At 42.7% G+C, this 20,006-nt stretch overlaps 1 protein-coding gene across 1 annotated transcript in view; it reads right to left on the bottom strand.

Annotated features, from left to right (window-relative positions):
- The window catches only part of PLD1 (phospholipase D1), a 149,419-nt gene that overhangs the window by 58,866 nt on the left and 70,547 nt on the right, over positions 1–20,006 (bottom strand). Inside the window, exons 7-11 of the mRNA XM_063131984.1 lie at positions 14,069–14,127; positions 12,928–13,020; positions 5,923–6,075; positions 3,098–3,247; positions 1,818–1,901 (exon numbers count right to left, since the gene is read on the bottom strand). Of these exons, the coding sequence (XP_062988054.1) occupies positions 1,818–1,901; positions 3,098–3,247; positions 5,923–6,075; positions 12,928–13,020; positions 14,069–14,127 (539 nt within the window). The remainder of the gene's footprint in view (positions 1–1,817; positions 1,902–3,097; positions 3,248–5,922; positions 6,076–12,927; positions 13,021–14,068; positions 14,128–20,006) is intronic.

The following is a 20,006-nucleotide window of genomic DNA, read 5'->3' as shown; positions in this document are numbered from 1 at the left end:
AGATTCTACTTTAACATGGTCGGGTAGCCATATTTATTGTGTAAAAAGCAGGACGAGGGGTAAAAAGGAGCACATTGGTGGAGAGAAGGGAGCCAGTTTCTCCCTTACTTCCCCATATGACAACACTCCAAGAATTTTTCTTCCAGTCTGGAACTGAGCCATTTCAGGGGAGAAAAGTGCCTGAAATGACAGAGCATTTCAGCTGAGAATTTTGGCCTTGAAATCGAGGAGCAAAAAATGGGAGGGAGTTTCAGAGGCTGAACTATTTTATAAAACAGTGGCAGCTTTTCCTCCCCTCCCCCTGGCTTTTTTCTTTAAGGGACAGAGCTTTTCCTGGTGGCCATCTTCCAGCAACCAGCACCCACACCCACATAATGCCTCCTTAGAACAACACTACATTATTGGGGGTGGCCCTACTGGTGGCAAAAGAGTTTAAGAATAAAAATGAAATAAAAGGGCATTGCTACCATCACCGTAACTGCTTTGAAATGTGCAAATAATCCTCCCCCCATACCAGCGAGATGTCATCGCCCCTCACCTGCCCCCAACTTGCTACCTGCAAATGGGATATCCCACTGAGGTGGGTGGGATTTTCACTCAGTCCTGGTTCAGCATCTCTCCGCTGGGCGGTGCCCTTTTTGATGTAAATATTAGACTCCACCCTTACCCATTCTAGATGAACTGAACCACCATGTGTGAATGAAAAAAGGTGTCTGCTGTCACATGTCTAGTTTATTTTTTATTTTTTTGTCTGCTTAGACAAGAACATTTCATTTCCAGCTGAACACAGAGGTTTATCAGACGAACATTTTATTGCACACTATTTACTGCCCACTTATGGATGTGTGTGCACCCTTTGGGCGACGACGTCTGCCTCCTGCATGCCTCCTGCTCCTTCTGCTTGTTTTTCCATCGCAAAATAGACCCCTTTTAATCTGACTTTTTTTAAAAAACGAAATGTGCCGCAATCTCCTGCTGTGTGCAGGAAAAGTGATGCGATAAAAACAACTCCCGAATGGGCCACATGACCGTTGTTTACTTCCTCTTTCCCCTCTGTGAAGAAAGAGGACGTCATGAGGGACAAAAGCAGGGGCAGAGAAGTGACGGTAAGGAAACGTGATTTTCCCCTGTGTGATGTCCACGTTGTAAACACTGAGAGTCCAGGTTGTAAACACTGTTGTCATTTGCATCAGTGCTCATATTATGAGGGAAACCATGGCAGGAGGCAGGTGGGTGAAGGACGTTAATGAAATCCACAAGCCCTGACTCCAATAACATCCCAATTTGAGACGAATCAACAGGAGTTGATTTGTAGACTTCTAGAAATGGTAATTAAGGAATGTGGCACCTTTGAAATTTGCAAAAAATCCCCTCTCTATTCCACCCCCCTGTAATTTGAACACTATTCTTTGTGTATCAATTCTTTTAATTCAGATGCTAAAAGGCACAGGAAAGTGAGTAAGAAACCTTCAAGATTTTTTCATGGGAAGGGGACACCCAAACTCAAAATTAAGCGTTGGTTTTAAAGCAACTTCTGTCTTTTTTTTGTTGTAATGGTTCTTTAAAATTTTTGGTTGGCTCTGCTTTGTTTTCCTAGCCAAGTGGTCCTGAAAAGGCCTTTTCAGCAGAAAATCCCTCTATGAGACGGTTGTTTCTGTTGCCAAACCATCTGGTCCCGCTGTTTTGTTTCCATGCCGAAAGGGCCCTGAACAGTACTGCTTTGTAATAAAATGTTCTAGGACGTACCTTGCAGTGTGTGTGTGTGTGTGTGTGTGTGTGTGTATGCTGGAATCTGGACATGTAAATTAAGTACTCACCACCAATCAGTGATGAAAATTTCTTCTTTGGCTGCTTCCATGGCATTTGCAACATCTTCAAAGTACCCTTTGGCATTCACGTACCTAGAAGTAATGTTGAAAGTTTACTTTCTAACCAACTGTTGGGAAGAGAGAGAATGGAGGGAGGGGAGATCAGCATTGTGATAAACGGGGCCCATTCAGTTAAATTTTCATACACAGCAGTGCAACTATATTATTTTAGACCCTAATGATCTTAACCCCCCAGCGTGTTAGATTGCCATGTGTATTGCTTCTGTTGTGAAGCACACCACTAACATTTCTCCTCTCTTCCTCCATTCCCCTGCATCGCCATGCCATGCTTTACAATTGCTTCTACATTCCTGATACGTTAGAACAACTGCTTGGTAACTGTGATAACCAGAAAATACTCTGCGCATCTGCATGTTTGCCTTTTAAATGGACTTCAATCACAGCACCCTCACGACTACATGAATAAAAAGGAGTTTCCTTCTGCTGCCCTTCTCTCTGGTGATCATAGGGGAGCGGGACTGTGGGGCTCAGCTCTACCTGCATCACTGTTCATACAATCCCAACCCAAATGTACAGATGTAGAAAGCGGTAGGAAGGGGAATCCCATTTGGGGACAGTTTTGAGTTGAGGTGGCAGCAGCAGCAGCAGCAGAAGAGCTGGGTTTACAGCTGCTCCTGGTAGCCATCACCTTTTCCCCTAGATGGCCCAGGCTGGTTTCATAGTTCTGAGCCACTGCAGGAAAATCTTAGCAGCCACACACCCAAAAATTAAAGGAGGGTTGAAACGCACAAACCCAAACATGAGGAATGAGCAAAATGTGATTTTAACAAATGAATAATTGAACTAATTAGATCAATAATAATAATAATAATAATAATAATAATAATAATAATAACCCCCAACAAACTACCTGCTTTCTTGAGAGATCTGATGACAGATCTGCCACTTCTTGTCTCTTTCATCTGTGACTTTATTATCAGGTGAAGCCCAAAGTCACTGCTGTGCTGCCCACCTGCATTTATTAGCATCTTGAGGTCCCTTGTTTTAATTTCCTTTCCCCCCTTCTTCTTCCTAAAAACAGAATTTCTGTGCCTCTGTTTCAATATGCAAGAAAGAGCAGAAATGCTGAAGGATTAAAGGCCAAGATTGCTGTCTTTCCCCCCACTGGCAAGGTTCCTGTGCTACTAACAGCTGCATGACAGACAGAAATTCAACAAGTTTTCCATCGTTGGGGAAAGTCACCAGAGGAAAGCCCCATAAACTCTTACCACTTTGCCAGGGTGTTCTCCTGAATGGCTGCATAAGAACCAAATCGGTGATGTTTGAGGAAGTTCTTGCCATTTTTCTGAATGAATTCTTCTATACCTTGGCACCACCAGAGAGCGTGCCTGTAGCTGTTGCACTTCAAAATCAGTGACCTGGGGTGGGTGGGATGATGCAGTGCAAAGGGAGGGAAAAGAAAAGCAAGAGCCAACGTCACAACCCAATCTCTCATTATCCTGGTTGGGCATATGCCTTGGTTTTATTTTCCTGAATAGACTTGTTTCAGCAGCTGAAATTATGGAGAGGGGTGACCCACAAAAACCTCTACTAGTCTACAAAAACATGCAGGAAGATGGATGGATGAACACAGTGGAGCTGTCTTCTATCTGTTTTCGAAAGTAACTGCACCACAGGTTTCAGAAGCATCTTCTGATGACAAAGCTAGCATGCTGATCATCACAAAAGAAGCTAGAAAGTTGCCCAGTTCAATCATGCTTCAAGTACAGCTGAGACAAGGTTTTTTTTTTTTGTGGGGTTCTTCATCTTGGCAACATAGGAAACAACATTATATCTAGTCAAACTATCGGTCCACCTAGGGGTCAAGCTACACGTTACATTAAATAAATAGTGTGCAGCTCGCCCTCTTTTGCTTTCTTACTCTAAAGTAAGCATGGAACAGGGTCAATTTGGATTGGGACCACAATGCAGGGTGAAGGAAGATTTAACCCTGCCCCGCCCCAAACTGCTTGCTTTCTGAAATTTGCATCCGTGGGTGGGTGGGTTAAAGAAGAAAAAGCCTCCATTGCTCCTGGTGGTCCCTGATCCAGATTGGGGCCCTGCACAAGGACCAAATTTTGCTTAGCTTCATCACAATCATCATCGCCAAAAGAGGGGGTCCAATTTCACAGCCTAAGAATAAAGTTGTGAATTGAGGAGGATTTCTCAGCTCAGCAGTACATTTATGCTTCCCAATGCCAAGGACTCTAAGGAGCCTTAAAAGTGAATCCACAAAAATATCCGGCCCCTCTGATGATAGCAAATACCTATGCTGGTCATTAGTGACACAATGGCCCTTTCTACACCTAAGGGTTATCCCAGGAAAATGGAGGGATCATCCCTGCCTGCTCCCGGGATCCCCTGTGAGGCATTTGGATGCACAGGAACGATCCAGGGATGATCCTGGGGGAAAAGACAGGTGTAGAAACGGCCAGTGATAATCTAAAAGAAAAGAATGACCAAGCCATCTTCCACTGAAAAGCTTCCTTTCCAAGTCACTTGCAGACAATTCTTACTTCCCGCAGGCAGCCAGCAGAGGGGAGACTGACGCCTTGCTCTATACATGCAAGAGAACCTTATGTAAGGTAGTGTGCTGGACTTGTGCCAGAGAGACTTGGGCTCAAAGGCCTGCTCAGCTAGAGACTTGTGGATTCATCATCTCTCAGATTCAATTCCCCGTAACAAGGACTGTGACTCATCTCAGTGAGGTTGCTGAGGATGAGATGCAACTTTTCAAAGCATCCCCCAAGTTCAACACGCTACAAATAGTCAGAACTTTTAGAGGAGATGTTAAAAACCGCAGGGATATTTCCTTCTCCAACATTCACTTCCCACCTCTGAGGTTTCTGAAGCTTAAGAAAGAGGATGCCCAACTGGAGGCATAAGCACAAATGAGGGTGATAGCAGTTGGCTTTGAAAAACCACAATGTTTGCAGAAGCACAAAAGAGCCCCAAGAAACAAAACCCCCAAAGTGGCCACAAAATGCTGAATGACTGTTCGAGTGGAAAAAAAGACAAAAAGTTAGGTATGAATGAGTATTTTGTTTTTGCTTGCTATTCACAACTCTGAACATGATTACAAGCATGAGCATGTGTCCACCAAAAATAGTTGTAAATTTCCAAACATGTGCCCATATTTGATTTGCACAACTTTCCCTCTTCAATTTGCCCAAATGTCCTAATTGGCGGAAAAAAATTCCCCCGTAGACTGAATCAGCCCCGCTTTAGTCTAGGAGGAAATTTCACATTTGATCGCCGCTCAATTTGCATAATTTCCCTGTTTGCGCAGCGTGAGCAGCGACTGCAAACGCGAATGGGAATCAGGCATGAGATAAGCAGAGAGCAATTTTTCAGAGAATCCTGGAGATCTTGAGCATTGTTCATTTGCCCATCCCTACAAAAAACTAGGAAGGAAGTGGAATACAATGAAGTTTTGATGTTTGTCCCATTGTGTTTCATTTTAAGATTCCTCTTATTTAATTCCATAATGCTGAATTTGATTATGCTCTTAAAGTTAATAAGGGAGCAATCCTATGGCCAATTGACAATGCCTAAAGGGCCATCAGATTCTTCGGTTTCTGAGAACCGAGGTTGGAACCAGGACTCTGACCTTGGAGCCCAGAAACTGCTATCCCCACCCACTCTCCCATCCACTCGCATCCAGCATTGTTCTTGCATGCCGGCTACATCTCTGCACTCAGAAACAGAGTGCAGAGATGGTGAAAAGGGGATGGTCTTGGCTTCCGGGAGTGGAGGAGACTGCAGAAACTGCTTTATGCAGCTTCCTATCATGTCTCCAGGCCCATTCCCTCTCCCTGCCCCTCCCCGAAATTGCACCAGGGTGGACAGAGCATAGAGGAGAGGATCCCCACGGTGTTCCAGCCACCTTGCGTAGGATAGTCGGCTGGCTACTATCCAGATACAATTTTGCCCTAAGAAGGTGCTAACCTACGAAAGCAAATGGTCATGTACAACAAATTAGTACGTTCAAAACACTTTGCAAAGATAAATAACGAGGGATACCATCACAAGGTGTTGTGCGAAAATGTCTCACCTGGAGAGATTGTCTATTCGTAGCCCGTATTTCGTGTCTGTCTCCTTCTTGCCAATCTTTATGCTGAATTCTTTATCTACAAGCAGGACAAAGGAAATGGCTCCACTATCAGGCTTCATGTACAGTAAAAAAGAGTCCTTTACTACTAACCACCTGGCAAAGAGAGACAAGGAAAAGCATATTCAATAGTGGTCCAATGTTTAGTCTACTAATCAGTAGATTATTTATATATTTAGACTATTCTTGAATCACACCTTTGCTCAAATAAAAAGAATACAATATATGAACTACAAAAAACTTCTGGTACAAAAAAATCCAGGGATTAATAATAAATCTAAAGAACAGCATTAATCACTAAAAGCTTGGTAGAACAGTGAGACCTTCACTGGCTGTCTAAAGGACTATAAAGAGGAGGCTACCCTAACCATCCTGGGAGCAGAGTTCCATAATTAGGGTGCTGCTATGAAAAAGGCCCTATATAAAGTACCTATCAACCTTACATCACTAGGAGGTGGATCGTGACACATTTGGGGCAAACTTACAAGGGATGAGGTGTTCTTTGAGATACCCTGCCCCCAGGCTGATAATGTTAATGAAAAACCTTTTGATCAATTACAAAAGTACCCCTTGATTAATCAAGCATCTATTTTTAATTGATTTTTTAATTTAACAAGCACTGTTATCATGTTTGTTTATCATGTTTGTTATAATCACAAAAACAGACTTCTATCCTGCCTTACATGAACTGAAATGCCTGTTCCAATCAACAAGAAAACGTGTTCATTTGTCTGCTACATTAATTGTCTGTTGCATACCACCTCGTCTATGAATTGCTTCCATTAATTTATCCATTTCAGCCAAATCCAAGCATTTTAACAGCCGTTCCCTCCCAAACAGACGGAGAGAAAGTTTTTACAGTGCTTAGCCCACACAGTTTTAGCAGCGATCAGTAAAACTCATAGTTAATGATCTCCCAATATTAGGGCTGCCATCTTCAATTATGTCAAATAATACCAGTAAAAAATCTAAAGCAAAATTATGGCTAACAGTTTCTGATACTGCATAGGTGTCCATTTTTTTAAAGGAGCAGTTAATCATTTTTAATGCACGTATGTGTAAATTCCACCAGTGGTAGGTGCCCTTAAAAAGCATTAAACCTCTGGCTATAGTGGCCAGTGGTGCAGTCACAATAGGACCAAAATCGAAGGTCTCTTGGCCCAGGGGGGCATGAAATGATTACCCAGAGAGAGGCAGATGATGGGAGCAGCAGCAAACCAGTTCAACATCAGCACCTATTCCTGTAGTTATTATTTATTATTATTATTATTTATTTATATAGCACCATCAATGTACATGGTGCTGTACAGAGTAAAACAGTAAATAGCAAGACCCTGCCGCATAGGCTTACAAAAGCTGTCGTGATTTTAGTGCATTTAAAATGTAAAACTGCAGATGATCAGAGTATTTCTTTTTGTATCAGAGTTGGCAAACTGGGGTGTGTACAAATTTCGGTCTGTAGAAGCCTTTATAAAGCATGGAATGGCGGTGGGGAAGTGTCAGGTTATTTCAGAAAAGATGCCAGACCAAAATGGATGCCAGCAGAACAACTTTACTTCCAAGAAGAATCTAGAACAGGGGTGGATAACATGCAGCCTGTGAGCCACATGAGGGCCTCAGTCCCATTCTCATTTTAAAAATTACATTAAAATTATTGATTGATTGATTTCATTTCTACACTGCCCAATAGCCAAAGCTCTGTGGGCACTTCACAAAAATAACGTCTTATTCTACAAGTTGGTTTCTGCACCTTCTTCTGTGTACTCCTTCTCTTGCATACAGGAAAGAAAACATCTTTTAAAGATTTTTCCATTCAAAAAGGATATTCCCACCCCCACTCCCTGCCCCAATCTGGAGTGGTACAGTCTACTCTGCCACCTCGATTCTTCCAACTCATTTTGCTGCTTGTGTAGACCAGATTGAATAATGCTATTTGCTCTGGTGAGTCAGCAACTTGGCGCATTCCCTGGGCAGTGAAGGATCCTTAGGCTCCGTCCATATAGCGACTCTGCCCACAGAGGCAGGTCATTGGCCTCCCTGACCCGGAAAGACTATGAAGGCTGCCAGATCAGGCTGGAATTTTCCCTGGACAATAACAAAATTCACTGTCTGTTTGGCTTCTGACACCTGGTTTCTGGCACCTGGTGCATCTGGCTTAGTGGCTGTTTACAGACTAGCACTGAACTGACACATAAGTCAACGTTTCTAAAAGTTTATTTATAAATACACACTTACAAAATTCCATAAGAAGAGTACTGAGACTTTGGTTTTGAAAATACTAGATTGCCAAGCAACAGGGCTCCACAGTAGAAAAATAACACACGTACATACATACACACACACACACACGAGAGAGAGAGAGAGAGAGAGAGAGAGATGGGAAGCAGGGGGTTATAAAACAGGGTTTTCTATGCATCTGTGTTATTTTCCCAAGCACTGTGGGAGGAAGAGGGGAGAAAGAACTCCTTTCCACTTTCAAGCTATTTTTACCACATGGGTGCGCGCACATGTAACTCGAATACTGAAATGTACGTTTTGCAAAGCCCAGTTCTTAGAATGGGATGTGTTTACCTCAGGAGGAGGAAAAACTATTCTCTCAGCCTGCCTAATGAGGGCTGGTGATACCTGAACAGCCTTTGGTTAGTCTTCCACAGATGCAATAGAGGTAATTGTGTCCTCACCTCAAGCTCTTAACTCATGGTGAATGTGAATGCAGGACTAGGGGTGTGTTGGAGCCGTTCTGTGTGTTTCACTTAGTTCATGGAGAAAGCTAGAAACAATTCACATGTTTTTTTCACTCTGCTGCTGTCAGGTGTGGCACAGCTCATTACTTTGGATTATTCTAGATCATATACTTGTCTCTAGATGGGCGATTTCACCTATCTAGTGGTGGCTTCAGGGGGCGGAGGAGGCTGGGTCAGCTATAGGAAAGATTATAGTACTGCTGCCCCGATCTCCTCCCCTCCCCTCCCCTCCCCTAGGAATGCCCCCTTCTCCCCATGGCTTTTTAACAAAGCCTTTAATGGTTAAATTCACTAAGATCGCACATTGTTTTAACTGTTTTAATTGTTTTTACGGCTTTTAAATTATATATAGTTTTAACTCGATTCATGGTTTAATTTGTTTTTAGCTGTGTATATTTATTGTTTTATACTGTATGCTCTTATCTGTACCCTGCCCTGAGATCTTTATGATATAGGGCGGGATACAAATGTTTTAAATAAAATAATAAATAAATAAATCTCCATGTTCTGTTTCACAAGCGCAGAGAGGCAGCGAGCGAGGTTCTCTCCATGCCAGCTATGAGGGGAAAGGGAACACGGTTTCCGGGCTCTGATATCAGAGCCCTGACTGATTTCCGGGAACAAGGAAACCCAAAAATCCTATGTCCCCCAGTTGCCATCTAGGGGACCAAGGATTGCTCCCTCCATTTATTTTTATTCCCAGGTTGTGGAATTCCCTGCAGAGGGAGGCTAGGTTGCCGCCCCCCCCGCCCCGTTGTCCAGGCAAAAAGGTTTGCCTTTAAGCTGGCTTACTGCATGTAAGCTAGTTTGCTGGGTTGGGCACTGGTTTTATTCTTTTATTGTTTTTTTTTTTGGTGCTTTTTTAAAAACATATTTGTTTTAGGATTGCTTTAACCAAGTTTATATTTAATAATATTGGTCCATACTGTTGTTAGCTGCCTTGAGCACCATTTTTGGGTGGAAAGGCAAGCTATAAAGCAAGTTGTTGTTGTTGTTGTTGCCAAGTATAAGTGCATGTGGGATTTTCTGCCTCTGTTGCCCAGTTAACTTGGGTAATATGTACCTTGATTGGAGGAATGAGGAGATGCCATCTGCTGCTCCACCTCAGGCTGCCTGAGGGCTGTGAGAATGGTGAGAAAGGCCCTCCATTTGCCAGCTCCCAATCTTTTGCTTGAAGAAGAGGATTCACCCTACCTAATGGCAGGGCCGGGCCTGCACAAGGATGCTGATTTAAGCAGTCTTCCATTTAGTTAGCATAACACATAGACTGGCCTTTAGGGTACTTGGCTGTTGCGTTCCCCATGGCACATATTATTATTATTATTATTATTATTATTTATTTATTTATTTATATAGCACCATCAATGTACATGGTGCTGTACAGAGTAAAACAGTAAATAGCAAGGCCCTGCCGCATAGGCTTACGTTCTAATAAAATCATAATAAAACAATAAGGAGGGGAAGAGAATGCAAACAGGCACAGGGTAGGGTAAACAGGCACTGGGTAGGGTAAAACTAACAGTATAAAGTCAGAGCAAAATCAAGTTTTAAAAGCTTTAGGAAAAAGAAAGGTTTTTAGCTGAGCTTTAAAAGCTGTGATTGAACTTATAGTTCTCAAATGTTCTGGAAGAGCGTTCCAGGTGTAAGGGGCAGCGGAAGAAAATGGACGAAGCCGAGCAAGGGAAGTAGAGACCCTTGGGCAGGTGAGAAACATGGCATCAGAGGAGCGAAGAGCACGAGCGGGGCAATAGTGTGAGATGAGAGAGGAGAGATAGGAAGGAGCTAGACAGTGAAAAGCTTTGTAGGTCAACAGGAGAAGTTTATATTGGATTCTGAAGTGAATTGGAAGCCAATGAAGAGATTTCAGAAGTGGAGTAACACGGTCAGAGCGGCGAGCCAAGAAGATGATCTTAGCAGCAGAGTGGTGAACAGAAACCAACGGACTGATGTGAGAAGAAGGAAGGCCAGTGAGAAGAAGGTTGCAGTAGTCCAGCCGAGAAATAACCAATGCATGAACACGAGTCTTGGCAGAAGAGACAGACAAAAATGGTTGAATCCTGGCAATATTATACAGGAAGAAACGACAGGATTTAGCTACTGTCTCAATATGAGGAATAAAGGAGAGAATATGAGAAATAAAGGAGAGACATATGCCTTTGCCTGCTGCACCTCCTGACAGGAGTCACATCTGGCACCCATCATAATATGCAAAAGAGCAACTGAGGTCATCAAGAAAATCATCCACTGGTGGCAAAGCTATTCGTTGGAGACAATGACTTGAGTATAACAGGGATCCCGGCGTGTTCAGGACAAACTCTCTGCATTGTGTTCTCATTGCAAACTGAATCAGTTTTTTGTGAAGTGTTTCAGGACAGTCGGACACCTCTCAATGAGGACAATGAGGCAGAGAACACAATGCACTTTTACTGAGTTGGCACTCAAGGTTGTCTCACATCTGGCTCTTGTGCACAATCCAAATAATTAAAAAACTGAAGAAGACAAAAAAGGGGGTGAGTGGAGAAGGCTCAGGAAAATTGTGCTGTTGACGAGGCTTAGGCCAGATCTACACCAAGCAGGATGTAGCACTATGAAAGCAGTGTGAAAGCAGTATATAAGAGGCAGAAGCCACACTACTGGTTTATAGTGGTATTGAAGTGCACTGACAACTGTTGGGGCCCATTGACACATACCATATACCGCTTTCATAGTGCTATATCCTGCTTGGTGTAGATCTGGCCTTAGACTTGTACATTTGACACTGCAGTCCTAAGCATGTATAGTAGGATCAGTAGGATTTACTCCCCATTCAGTATGCTTAGACTGCAAGCTAAGACAGTAAAAAACAGGCAGCAGTAAAGGGGCAGTGAATGAATGATGTTGGGAGAAGCGTGTGGGGAAAGACTCATACCTCCAAACTGTATAGAATATAACTGGAAAATATCTTAAAGCTAGCTAAATCCAGGGATGTCATAGTAATAGTAGTAAGATTATTATTTTTAAAAAATAGATGATTATTATAATGATAATTGGTAATATTTTTGTTTAAAAAGCACTTGTAGAACAGGTACTTCTTCCGGAGAAGGGGTATAACTCTTCCATGACAGCATCCATCACCCACAGTTTTTGTAAGAGTTACAATTGTGTGTGTGTGTTTTTAAAAAAAAGCCCTGCCCTCTGATTCATCAGGAGCACCTTCTTTCAAAACAACAACATTAGAATATGCAGCCTAACATTAACACATCCATATGTAATTGCTATACCTAAAAGCATGGACTCTGTAACTATATAGCCCTTTCTGCAAGACCACATCAACTTTAGTATAGAGCCTGACCACTAAAGAGAGGGGTCAGTTTGTATACAGTTCCAGTTCTCAGGACCACTGTTGGGATGAAAAAAAGGTCCCAAGGATGCAGAGGTGGGCCATTTAGGGAAAGGAGCAAAGCAGGAGAGTGTCAAAAAATGGCCAACAGGCTGTCTACATGCGGGGAAAGCCTTGTGGTGGCTGTGGATCTGTGCCCTGTCAGTTAGACGACGTAGGTGCAGGTTTGCAGCAACTGCGGGGCTTCCTCGTGAGGCTGCGTTTTGAAAAAGTCGGGGACAACACGGCACTTCCACCATGTAACATCACTCCATAGCCAATCTGGGGCCAACCTGGGGGCGGAGCCTGGTGGAAGGACACCAGCGATTGGTCACCCTCCACCAGAAGGCCGGGGCAGCTCTGGGACTCAGATAGTCCCCCAGAAACCCTGCGTTCCCTCCTCACCATCAGGATTACCCGAAGACGCCTCAGGAGATGTAAAGTACGGGGTTGAGGAGGGAGGCAGCACCAACCGGGTGCCATGAAGTCAGCCCCCAAGAAAGCAAGAAGGAAAGCAAACAGCAAAATGTTGCTAGATGCAAGATTTATGAAGATGAACGCAAATGTGCATTAGCATTCAATTTAATATATTGTCCATCTGAAAGGTTCACCGGATTTTACATTCCCATTTCTCGACAGTGCACACGAGTAATATTATAGGTCATGCCTCAACAAACAGCTTCTGCTCTAAACATATAGGGCAGCCGTTGGAGAAATTATTTCTAAAACCTGCAGCTTAAAAAAAGAAAGAAAAAGCAGTCACCTTTGCTATCAGTATATTCAGTATAAAGCCGGGGAAAAAATTCTGGAGTGAAAAGCTTGAAAAGGGGATTTCTATAAAGGTACCTTTTGGACCACCGGTAGCACAGCCTTCCTTGTCCACAGCAATTCAAGCCAGGTATTCTATGACCTCCAGACCTTTTCATGACCATGCCTTCTCTGAAAGCAAAGGGAAGAGAGGGAAAACATTGCTTTGAGCAAGCTCATGGAAAGAACAAAAAGCCGCAAGCTGTCTTGAAGATCAGTCTGATCTGACATTTACTGTTGAAGTCTTTGGAGTCAAATTAACAGCTTTGCAAGAAGAGAACACCTGTCCACACACACCCCATTTACAGACTAGAAACTATTTCCACAGATCTAGGTAGGATCTACACTACTGCTTTAAAATGGTTTATAACAGTAGTGACAACTGTTGGGGCCCAGGACACACGCCATATACCGTTTTCAAACCATTTTTAAAGTGTTATATCCTGCCTGGTGTAGATCTGGCCTTGGGAATGCAGCTTTTTAAATAGTAACACAAAGAACACAATTTGCTGCAGGGGCTCTTTACCTGTTCCACTTCAATTGCTCTCTTCCATTCCTCCTTCCTTTCCATCCTCCACCAAAGATTGCTAACTTTTCAACTGACCCCTGCTGCTGTGCCTTTGATAGCAACTCCATCTGCAGGAATTACCAAGTGAAGCTTAAATGTTGTTGCCTGGTAATTGCTGCACATCAGGAGGCTGTTAAAAGCCCAGCAGCAGAGTCTGGGTGAAAAGTTGGCAGCTGGATTTCTCCCTGCCAGCACACTTTGGTCTATGCCAAAAGACACCTCTGTGTACAAGTATTTCTTGTTCTCTCCTTGCCTGTTTCTTCACCCTGCAGACCTCTCCTGATTCAGCGGCCCTGCCAGTGTCACTACGTGCTCCTGTCTCCACACCTGCCTCATTTATCTGGATTGCCTTCTAGGATTGAGCTCCACCCACCTCTCTCATCAATAATGCCTCCTTGCCCTTCAACAGAACACAACCACTCCTCGTAATGTTTGACATTAAGTCTACATCTGGTTGAGGAAGGGCTGTGTTTCCCAAGAGCCCTGGAAAAATTTAATGGAAGAGTAATATAGAAACATTTAAACAAAATAACATCAAATAAATAAGATGCCCCAGGACCCAAATATTTCCCCAAGATAAAAAAAGGTCTATCAAACAGGCTGTCAACTTACATGCCCTTTGGTCCTAGATCATGGATAAATGACAGCTGACTTACACCAATGAATTCTATCTGAAAAGGGAAATAGAAAACAAACAAAATGGCTATCTTCAATTCTTTGAAAGCAGGAATCCAGAAAATAGTCTAAAGTTGGATTTTCTACAGTCTTTTTAGGGGGCCAGCCTCTCAATTTTGGGATACTGCATCCCCATTTGAGGTAGCTCCTTTTTTTCTGTGAATTTCAGACAGTGACTCCTGATTCATGCACCACATCGGAAGTCTGTATGTCCTGTGGAAACAGCCCCACCTCCATGTGACCTATAATTTTTCACCTTGCCGTGACTCATGATTCCAAGCATACTCATGGTGATCACTGCCAAGTGTTTTCTAAGTGCCAACTGTATCTTCTACGGTAGAGCTTGCTGTATACAGTAGGAATAAAAGAAGCTGCTTAACAATGAATTGGTCCATCGAGCCCGGTATTGTTTACTTTAATTGGCAGCAGTTCTCCAGGCTCTGAGGCCAAGGTTGTTCCCATCACCTGCTGCCTGAGTTTAAATAGGGTGTCATTTTAACTAGATAGGGGTTGGATCTGGAACCTTCTGTATGCAAAGCTCTACCGCATAAAGCGTGCCCAGGCACACCCTAATGTCTCAAGTAATAAGCGGAGAATAGAGGGGGCCACTGTGGTGGAACCCGAAACCATGGGTTCCTGTGGTTCACTGAGTGGTGGTCACAGACTCTCAAGACACAATTTCTCTCTCTTTAGAAGGTTTATTACAAGCAGCGCTGCAGGGTGACAGTCTCAGAAGACCTGATGAACTGCCCAAGAATTTTAGGAAAGGCTAACATATTTATAGGGTCAGTTCCCCTTAGATACAATGGCAGAACTTTCCCACCAATCATAATACAGCTCTGCAATGCAACAACCAATGAGAAGCCAAGCATTTAGGCATGTACAGAGTTTAAGTACTTCTCTGACTAGAAGACACTACATGGGTATTGCAACAGTTACAGGAAAAACATCTCCATCTGTTTCTTTCTCGGTTATCTTGCATTGCAGACATCGTCCTCCACCCTACAACTGCCGGAGTGGACACCGCCTGTTTTGTGACACAGTTTCAGCATCAACTTAATTATGAAAGCAATTGCAGCATTAAAATATGTTTTAAAGAAGCAGGAAGGCATGAACTTTTTGGTTTATATAGCTAATGATTTCTAGAGCCATTTTCTTATACTTATGGGCATGGGTAAAAGAACCACCCAGCTTGATTTCCTTGACAATCTCTCTCCTGACAGTCGTTACCTTGCCCATTACTCTAAAGCTATTCTCTCATGGAAGCCATGAACTTTATGGTTTATGTAGCTAAAGATTCCTCGACACCACTGAGTAGGGATCCATAGGGGGATCCACATAGTGGGAATGGTCCTCTAGTGGCTCTGCCACCATGCTGAAGAACCACTGCTTCTGAGAGAACACTGTTGCTCCTGACAGCAAGAGCAAAAGGGAATCACGCTGCTGGGAGCTGCACCCACCCGGCCACTAGGCCTCTGCTGGAACGGTTGCGCTGACCGACTTCACGCCAACAGATGATACTGGGCCCATGCCATGCCAAAATGTTGTCCACACAGTGGGAATGATCCACTGGCTACTCTGCTGGGAGCCTCTCTGCTGGGAGCCACATTTCAAAGAAGCCAAGAGGAGGGCCCCCAAAGGCTAATATAACCTCGTAAGACCCTCCTCTGGCCAGTGTAATCACAAAGCCCCACCAATGCTGGGACTTTAGGAGCATTTCCTCATCCCCCCCCCACACCTGTGACAGCCTTCCTGTGGTCAGGCAAGCTGAACGCGGAGTAAGACATCAGTGTCTACAGTTTTTAATAAATAAACGAATAAATAATGGCCTTTATGATTGAGTATTCAATAAACGTTTGCCTTAAAAATACATAAATAAAATTCCCTGGGTGCACACCCTAATGAAATGTGCTGTGCATACCTTATGCTCTACCACTGATCTATAGTCCGTACATACACACACGATAGGTGTAACTCACTATTGTGCAATAGGATCTCTGGATCTTGTGTGTTTGTGTGGATATTGTGTGTTTGTACGGATTTTTGCATTTGGTAAAAGCCTTATTTAAAAGAACTTCAAGTGCACTATCCTATAAATAAATAAACTCAGGTCTAAACAACATGTCACATTAAGTACATCGTGTGTAGCTGATTTAGGGATGTCGAACAATGGATTCAAATGAGTTTGGATTTCAATGAATCCGGCCTGCAGAACCCTCAGTGGACTGGATTTAACAAAATCTGTACATCCCTAAACATTTTAAAACTTTAGTGTAAGTTTGCGGGGCCCAAGTTTGGACTGGGACCAGCACATGTGGGGGGAGGAAGGGTTTAAACCTTCTCAGCCAGCTGCTCCTCCCCCTAAACTCCTCCCCCCTATATGTGGAGGCAAAAGAAAGAAAAATTGAATTGACACCAATGAACGGAGGAAGTGGCTGTGTGGGAAGGGTCAAAGACAAGATCACTTCACCATATAGCACGCGTGCGCACACACACGCACACGCACAAACGTTTCCACTTTGGGATGTCGAAGAGAACAGATAATTTTTGAACCAAACCATTGTACAACAGATGAAATTAAAGACAGGCTCTGCCAGCAGTTTTACAACTAATGGATGAACGAACAGAAGAAAGAAAGAGAGAAAGAAAGAAAGAGGTAATGGCAGATGGGGAATAACAAGTAAAGCTGCAGTCAAAATAAGATTCAAAATCATGTGAAATAGCCCCAAGTAATCTCTATATTCTTAAACAATATTATTTATTTATTAAAACATTTATATCCCACCTTATCTCATAAGGATCTCAAGGCAGAATACAGATAAAGTCATCCATATACCAATAGAGCAATAAATATAAAGAATTCTAAAACAAATTAAACCATTAATATGTTAAAACCAGTATGAAATTTTAAAACAGTAAAATCCAATTAAAACAAGACAGTGTGCAGGCTGATGAAATTGAGACACTCAAGTTGCTTTTCTCAGTAATTCTTATTTAAAATTCCTGAGACACACTGACATTAAAAACTACATTACTTGGGAAGAATCATCAACTATATTACTGAATTGAAATAAATTAGCCTGAAGAACGAACGAACGAACGAACGAACGAAAGAAAGAAAGAAAGAAAGAAAGAAAGAAAGAAAGAGCTACCTTCAGTAAGGGTGGAAATGTGTGAAGAACAGGTGGGGTCTGAGAGCAAAACAATTTAAAATTAAAACCAATGTTTTTTACCTCAAATTTAACTTTATGGCTTTGCGGTTTAACTTTATCCACTACCTGCATTTCAGATGCCAGGAAGGCCTAGGAAAGCTTCTATTGCCCCAAAGGAAGCCACCCTTTACCTACAATTCTTAAAAGGTTTGCCCTTTACGATATGTACTCCATTACTGTCTGCCCAGTAGGCCATATGCCTATGCAGTGACAGAATATCACCTGCCAGTCCACTTCCACTCCCAATTCAAAGTGCTACACGAGAGAGGGCTTTTTCAGTGGTGGCATCCTATCTGTGGAATGATCTTCTGAGAGTCATCTGGCATTTACATTATAGTCTTTTTGGCATTCTGCCAAGCATTTAAACAACTGTTTTAGTGCTTTTAGAACTTCGTAATTTTATTCTACTGCTGGTTTTTTACTTTGGTTTTATGTGCTGCAATACCCTTTGCTGCTGATTTTACCTTAGTTTTATTATACATGTTTTTATAATGGTATTGTTGTTTTGTATTTTATGGGCAGTATCATATGTTGCCTGTGTGCCAACAGGGCCTACTGCTAGTGCAACAGGAAGTTAGTGCATTGTAAAGGAACTAGGAACAAGTGGAAACACTTCTTCCTGGAACGGGGTAGGTCAGCAGACCTTGCAGAAGGAAGATCCATTGACATGTTCTAATCTGGAGATGATTTTTTCTGCTTATTAGCAGGGTTCCTTTACAAAGCACTAACTCCCCATTGTACTAGCAATGGGTCCTGCTGGCACAATGGAATGAGTTGGAGTGCAGTGTCAGTATAAGATACTGCCCTATGTTTTTAATTTGCCTATCCAACACGCAGAGAAGTTTGGTTACCGGGAGGATGGTAAGTATAACAAACAAATAGTTGTTTTGTCAGGCAAAAGATTCAACAGCTTGATGTGAATGTATGAGAGGAGTTCATATGGACCACCGTTCACACAGTCATTCACTGTGTGGTGGGACAATGGGAACCTCTTCTATGAGCACAACTAGCCTTCCATGTACGGAACGACGATGTTGGATGCCACCCAGAATATTTTCCTTTGTGATGGAAATGGAGCTGAAAGGGGAGGGGGGAAATGGCCAGAAATGAAAGCATTATGCAACCCCTCCCACCTTGCAGCCTCCACAGGCAGCTTTGGATGGGGGGAAAAGGTTGTGACATTAAGATTCTCAACGTTTTTATGTTGTATTATATCTTTTGTGAAGAGTTTTGTTCATTTTATGAAAGGAAAACGCAGTGCATAGTTTTTTACTGTTAGGTTCTGGTTCTGTTAAACCTCTAGAGATTTGTGGGTCATTCAGAGACTGAATGACACCTGTGTGATCATTAACAGACGCGCACAATACCTTTAAGTTAAAGCTTCTAAAGTTCCATCAAGAACCCAAACTGACAGCATAGCAACATCCTCAATGTCTACATCTCAAATTCGATACTCTCCCAGCTGTTCTTGCGAAGGTTCAATATCCCACTCAGGTTTCTCAGTGATCTGTGACAGGAACAGCCTAGCTAAGGAATGTGAAGGTTTCAGTATCCATGTCTATTGTGCATCAAAAGAGAAATTTCTAGGAAAGATCAGCTGAAGACAGGGCAGAGAATTAAATGTGAACAGCAAAGTGACAGCTGTTCTGTGGAAATAAACCCCATGGATCTTTATGCTTGCAGACTATGCAGTTCAGATTCTTTTAAGGCTGGAATGGAAAGAAGAATAAATATGACCCTGCACCATGACAGCTATTCCCTTTATGGCAGCTCAAAATGGTAGCCCAGTTAGCACAACAACAACAACAACAATATACTATGGTTAGAATTTAAAGAACCACCCTAGCACCCAAAGGGACATTTCACTTGTGTTTTAAGCACATAGTAAGTCACTTTTGAAACTGTGAAGAGTGGAACAGTGTGTTGTCAAGCCCTTCCCCCACAAAAAGTAAACTAAGTAAAGGTTATGGTGGCAGGGGAGAGTTTGTAAAAAATACACACTTACGCACAGAGGGCCAAGGGATGCGAGATACTGTGTATGTGTTCTGGGAGTGTAGATAAGTGAAAAAGAATAAACCACGTGTTTACATTCAAAATAACTTGCCAAACTTTGGCTGAAGGATTCTACTCCCATTCAAAGAGATGATGATGATGATGATGATGATGATGATGATGATGATGATGATAATCCTGCCTTTTGCCCAATACTGGGCCTCAGGCAGCCTTACAAAATTTAAAACATATACATTTTAAACTTAGGAAAAGAAATGTACAAAAAAACCACCAAATTTTGACCTTGAAGGATGCGAAGAAAAAGGACAGTGTACATGTGTGTTTATGTGGGTATGCATCTTCCTTTCTGTAGGTGAGTGCTGGCAGGGAAGAGCTGTCTCTCATGAGTCGAATACATCCAGAGCAGACATTTCTCTGCCTGAGGCAGAGAAACAAGAGCTACCCCTCCCCACAAGTCAAGGTGCATAGTACCCAAGGCCAGCCAAGTTATTTTGGCACCTGAGGCAGCAAATCCCACAAGCACCTTTTCCCTGCCTCAGAAGTAAAAATACAATAATAATTGTATTTCATTATTTGTGAACCGCCCAGAGAGCTTCGGCTATTGGGCGGTATAAAAATGTAATAAATAAATAAAAATTAAATAAATATCA

Source organism: Elgaria multicarinata, chromosome 8 (genome assembly GCF_023053635.1).
Source record: "Elgaria multicarinata webbii isolate HBS135686 ecotype San Diego chromosome 8, rElgMul1.1.pri, whole genome shotgun sequence".
NCBI lineage: Eukaryota > Metazoa > Chordata > Lepidosauria > Squamata > Anguidae > Elgaria > Elgaria multicarinata.
Note: the sequence above shows the minus strand (reverse complement) of the source record. Positions and strands in the feature narration are given on the sequence as shown.